At 50.4% G+C, this 6,150-nt stretch overlaps 1 protein-coding gene across 1 annotated transcript; it reads right to left on the reverse strand.

Annotated features, from left to right (window-relative positions):
* Positions 1–1,201: 1,201 nt before the first annotated feature.
* LOC134162109 (polycystin family receptor for egg jelly-like) lies at positions 1,202–4,362 on the reverse strand. The gene is given in 2 exon segments (XM_062615591.1): positions 1,202–1,446; positions 1,449–4,362. Coding segments are annotated over 2 exon segments (3,159 nt in total).
* Positions 4,363–6,150: the final 1,788 nt, after the last annotated feature.

Genomic DNA, 6,150 nt, shown 5'->3' on the forward strand with positions numbered 1-6,150 from the left:
AGTGACATGACTTAGTATGAGATGTCCTTGCCCATGGCAGGCGGGTTGGAACTAGATGACCTTAAGGTCCTTTCCAATCCTAACTATTCTATGACTGTAAGATTTCCCTCATCAACCAGGTGGGTCAACTCGTCATAAAAGGAGATCAGGTTGGTCAAGCAGGAAATGCCCTTCATGAACCCATGCTGACTGGGCCTGGCTATCCTGCATGTGCTGTGTGATTGAACACAGGTGGAGTGAGGCTGATGCTGGGGCCTGAAAATGGGGATGAGTCACTGCAGCCCTGCCTGCCACTGGGGAAGCAAACCTGTGTCTGAACATCTTCAGGTCTTCTTCATAGTGCACACCGGTCCCAAGGTACTCACCTGACCATTCTCTGGGCCTCAAAAGCGGGACAGGCCTTCTTTTAAACTCTAAACCATCTTCAAGTCCAAGGGTCCAAAATCTGTCTGCAGGGGCTAGTTACTGATTAGTCATTTGTGTGCTTTATTCCCAATGCAACGCTATTTATCACTCCTTTTGTTGTTGTTTTTTGTTTAATTAGGCAAGGGGAAGTAAACAGAATTCTTGAAGACCTTCTGAGAGAATCATAAGTTCATGAGAACCAGAGCCCTGGAGAACTGCCACTCGAGTAATAGAGGATGTGCTAACACCAGACTGCAAAGAGCAGAGGTGAGAGTCCTGCTCACATTCTGGAGCTAACACCTTATGCATCACCTCTGTGAAACGGATATCCATTCCTGTGCAAATGGGGCCTGAGTGGCATGGAGTTAGTAAAGCCATGAGGTAGAAGGTCACGCTTAACAAGAAAACTGGAGAGAGGGAAGCTTTTGGAAAGTAATTGACTCAGAGACTTGCAGGGCATCCGCCTCCCGGTGATGAGTGACTGCTTTTCATCGCTTGTGGGTTTAGGGGTTTTCCCCTTTTCGCTTCTTAAACTCTCAGTACCTCAACCCACAGTGTTTTTTTCCCTCCACTTTTGCCCTTCACTTCTCTCCCCATTCTGCTGTGAGGAGAGTGTGCGAGCAGCTGAGGGGGTTGGGAAGGGGGGGGGCGGGGCTTAGCTGCCAGCCAGAGTCAGCCCCCACACCGTGACAGACAAGTGCCACTGAAACTGAAGCAGAACAGTCTGGAGCACATCTAAGCCAAAGCACTAGTAAGAGGATGAATGGTAAAAAAGTCTTAAAAGTAAATAATTTCTTCATGAACATTTATTTGAAACATAAGCACTACTGTCCTTAAAAATTGAGAAACTTGCAGAGTTTTCAAAATGAAATAAGAAGTGTTCTGGAGTGTCCAGCCTTGTTGTTGAATTAGATCTTTCTTCTTGAGGAAAGATGCAAATCGTGTATCCTGCTGGTCCGTACATGTGCAGATCTCTGTGTGAATACTACATCCACAGGGTCTTGTTTTGCTCGTACGTGAAACCGCTGTAACTGCTGGCAATCTGGAAACAGGCTGGTTGGCAACTCTTGTCCAGGTGCCAGCGTAGTCGACTTTCTCTGGGATGTCGCTGCCGTACTTGTGAAGACACTGTCTTTTCCTGATCACAGAGTTATTTAGAAAGCTCTGAGGATGGAAACATTTTTTCTCAGTCCCTTTAGCCTGCACTCGGCTCATCCTGGGCAATCCGATGATTTTTGACCAGCTCTCAGGAAGAAAGGCTTGCTGAATGTCATTGTGGTTCGGGGGCAAGAGCACGTCTTTCACCCACACGTAGATATCTTCTTGCTTATCTGCACCCGAGAGTTGCAGAGAGAATTGATGGTGGGTGAGCCGGTCATAGCTGAAACTGCTGGTGTTCTTGACTGAACAGGCAAAATTTAATAGCAGTGTTAGAAAGACAAGGTGACTGATGAAGCTGTTGGTGAAAATAAATGCCTTGACTTGATTTTTCACCCTTTTCAGCATGTTTGCAATCTCACCAGCTTCCAAAGCCTTGTACTGCTTGTACAAGGCTTTGACTGACTTCAGCGATTTCAAATGCACCTCTCTCGTCTCATCTGTACTCATTGTTTCTCCAGCCAACGTAAACTCACAACACTTGTCCTGAGTTAACCATGGGATGTCTTCACAGTGTTTTGGGCAAATCGTCCTCAGTGCTGAGAAAAAAATGATTTTTAGGATTGGAAGGAGAAACACGCTCTCAATAAAGGAGGCTGCAGATGCTCTAAGCCACTCCAGTGAAGTCTGACGGCCGTAAGACAAACCATATAGCACAATGAAAAATGACGATAGCCCAGTTACAGCTGTAACGAGTGCCCACGAGATGTAGACACACCACCAAGGGAAAGCAATGGGCATTGTCTTGCAGAGGAGCGTAGAGTCAGTTCCTGGTGGTTTCCTTTCTTCCTGAGAGTTGCTCCCTGCTTTTGTATAGTTCTCACTAAAATTGTAATGTAACGGTGGCCTTCTCTGGCAGGCTTCAGCTGCTGGAGGGGAACTTGCAGTTATCACCTGCTCTTCCGTTCCAATTACATTTGCATCTCTTTCAGGAACAGTGCAATTCCTCCAGTTTTGGGGAGCTCCCTTGCTTCCCGTCCTCTTGGAACGTGGTGGGCTCTGTGCGTTGCTGGCACCAGGAAGGTTCTCCAAGGGACCGATGTTCCTCGATTGTGCTGAGTGGAACAATTTTTGCAAGCACTCCTTCCAGTTCTTAAGATTTCCAGACAGGAAGAGCGAGTTTCTCTTTGGGTCCTGCTGAACCACGCCTTGAAGAGGAGGTTCCTTCTTGGAATACGTAAAAAAGGCAATTATCATCATTTCCACAGGTATGGTAAGCAAAGCAAATTCGATTTGTAGTGTTACTGCTCTCAAATACCTCAAGTAGACTTGAGGTTCTTCAGTCTTTGTAGTGTTAGAGAGCATGATGTCAACAAGCAGGTACAAGAACAGCATTGCAAAACACAAAGACGACCTTTGGAACCTGCTGAACGTGCCAGTGAGAACGGGAGCAAAAATGGAGAGCCACAGATGTTCCTCTGTCAGGCTGTTGGCAAGCGTCATCAAAAAGTAGTTGATTCTGGGCAGCGGTGTCTTGGGGTTTGTCACAGAAAATGTCCTTTCTGTTAAGCAACCACCCTTGTCGAGTGCAAGCCATTTCCTGCACATAAAGAACCAGGTCTTCCTAGTGGACATATTCTCAACTTTGGCTCTGCTTAAGAACCAGCTTGGAGATGGGCCCTTGTTATTGTGCCAGACCCTGAGGGAACAAACATCTCCCAAGTCTTCTTTAGCAGTTAACAGAAAGCAGTCCGTGCTCCCTTTTTGGAACGATGGAAAATGTCGCTGCCGCAAACAGTGGACGTCACTCATGCCATTCTGGCCGATGAGCTGAAGAAAGACGTCGGCTGTGGTTCCAGCTCCCCAGCGGCTGCCTGTGTATAAAGTGACCAAAAAGCTCGCTTTGTCAAAGGGGTTGTTGTCCGGCAGAACTAGAATCTTGTTTTTGCTGTGGCTTTCAGCCTTGTCCTTTCTCATGGCCCAGAGGGACAAAAGAAAGTAGATGGCAAAAATAAAGAGCACTGCTAAGAGCATCACTGGGTTTTCAGGGACGTCTGCCATCAGGGCTTTTCCCCAGTCTACTGAGTTGGGGATAACAACTGCTTTGGCTGCCAGGAACCTGATGTCAAACGTGGATGCGTTTGATTCCGCGTGGACTGACAGGCTTCTGAGATTCCGCTTCATGCTGCAGACACCGTGTATCTTCTGCCAGTTGGCCATGGAGCCAAGCCTGCACGTGTCTTCTCTCCACAGACTTCGAACCCCTTCCAAAAATGAGCACTGGTCACTAGAAACGTATATGGTCACCAGTGGCTGGCTTCGATACCTTGTGACAGCGGGTGTTGGCAAGACAACAGAGGTGTTCTGAGTGCTGGTTCCTATTCCTTGAGCTGCGGCTGTCAGCAGTGACTCTGGGAGACACATAATATAGAACACCTTGATGTTAAAGTCGGCGCTGGCTGTCTCAGTTTTGCTTGCGACCATCGACGTATTGTGAGAAGCAGCAAACGACGCTATGGGATGAGCATCAGTCAGGAGCTGGATGTATATGCTCTTGATGTTTCTGTCGACTTCAAAAGTAGATCCTCCACTCGTGCAAGCTTGTGTCACACTGCTTTCACAAAATGCACTGGCCGGATGACATGTCTCTCCCAAGCTGACTTTGGTGTTCCCGTAGTCTGGCACGTCTTCAGTGCAGAACCAAGGAAACGTGATTCCCTTTGGTCCTTCCCATGAATCCAAACTGCAGGATGCAGAGCCATTGCGAATGCAATTATTAAGGCGGAGGCAGAGAGAGGAAGGCCCTGAGCCTCGAGCCCTGCAGCAGAGCAGCAGCAGGAGAATGTGGAGAGCTGCCATTGTAGTGTGCATGCAGGACAACTGAGCTGAGGGATCACAGGGGCTGAGATTACAAGGGCTCATACATAGCAACCCCCGACGCCCACCCCCCCGAGTGCATTATGATGTCGACAGTTGGATAGTTACCGTTTGGAACCAGGACCTGTGCTTCACCCTCCTCCCTGGCACAGCTGGTAAGAAAGGTTCTTCATGGTAGGAACAGCAGATCGCCTGGGGGTATACACAATGCCACAAGAAACAAGTATCTGGGGGCCGGTAACCTCCACGAAGCACATCTGTTGGCAGCACCAAGGCCCACCTCGGTGACGTGGGGGCTCAGGACGGTTAGAGACCCTTGCCCACAACTCACGGAACATGCGTGGTGAAATAAATCTACACTGTGTCTTTAACAGATGAGAGAATGTAGGAGTCCATGAATGTAGATTGCTGACCAATCGCTGCAAAAATGGGGGTTTACTGCCTTGCAACTTGTGTGTATAAACGTAAGGAAGAAGCCCACATTGCATCGGGTGTACTTGCTTTGTGGAAATGCACCACTGAGCACCCTGCGCAGAATAAAGCATCTCCTCTCTAAACAGACTTGGAGTGTGCCTCGAGCTCCCTTCCAGTCAACATTCCCAGTTGACTTGGACAGTCTGCCCTTACTTAGAGGGGGTTTCAGGGTGACCCGTGTGCAGGTGCAGTTTTACAAGACTTTTAAAGACCCCCAGGCCCTGGAACAGGATTTTACGGTCCACAGTTGATGCCTTTCAAAGGGACATCCTAACAAAGTCATCTGCATATAAATGCAATGCAGTATTGTGAAGCTCTATTTTTAATTGCCGGCTGGCACCCTGCTAACTCGTCCGGTCTTTTCCTATTCCTTATGCTCTGAGTGGGAGGGATTTATCACCATTTTCAGATGTCAGGCCACTTCTGCTCTTCTGGTAGCCTGTGCTCAGCCAGAGGGGAGGTCTGTTTCGCCGGCTATAACCGACACGAAACACATCCGTCACCAGCACCCCGGCCAATTCCCCACCCCCGTGTCAGGGGGGCTGAGGATAAGCCGCTCCCAACGGACCGAGCGGCGTTCTGCCCTCCCCTCTGCCGCGCCGGGCCCAGCATTCTTGCTTCGGGGCGCGACGCGGGGAGCCGCCAGGCCTCCGCCTCGGGGCCGATGGCGCCACTGATTGACAGCAGGGTGTAACGGGAGCGGGACGGGAGCCGCTCGCCCGACAGGGCCCTGCCGCAGAGGCCGCTCTGCCCGTGGTCCCTCCTCCTGCCGGGGTGCTCCCTTGGGGCGAGCGATGTCCTCCCGTGTGGGCCTTGGGGAGGCCACGGGCCCTCCCCAGAAGCGGGTGGGGAGGGGAAGGTGGGGGAGAAGCTCTGGGTCTGGGGAGGGAGAGCAGCGGAGCCTGCTGGGTCTGACGAGAGGGCGCAGAGACCCAGCGCTGGGGTGGAGAGGCCTCTGCTGGAGAGAGCCCATCTGCCTCAACCCACGGAGCATGGCGCTCGGGTGGATTCGTGGAATCAGCTGGGTTTGAAAAGACCTTTAACATCATCAGGTCCAACCATTACCCCAGCACTGCCAAGGCCACCAATAAACCATGTCAGTGAGGGCCTCATCTACATGGTTTGTGAACACTTCAGGGACGGTGATTCCACCACTGCCTTGGGCAGCCTCTTCCAGTGCCTGAGCACCCTTTTGGTGAAGAAATGTTTCCTAATAGCGAGTCTAAACCTCACCTTGTTCTGCTTGAGGCCTTTTGTTCTGTCACTGAGGAGAAGAGAGCAACCCCCTCCTCACCA

Source organism: Pezoporus occidentalis, unplaced genomic scaffold, assembly GCF_034315485.1.
Source record: "Pezoporus occidentalis ecotype Australia unplaced genomic scaffold, CSIRO_AGI_Poc_V1 ctg182, whole genome shotgun sequence".
Lineage (NCBI taxonomy): Eukaryota > Metazoa > Chordata > Aves > Psittaciformes > Psittacidae > Pezoporus > Pezoporus occidentalis.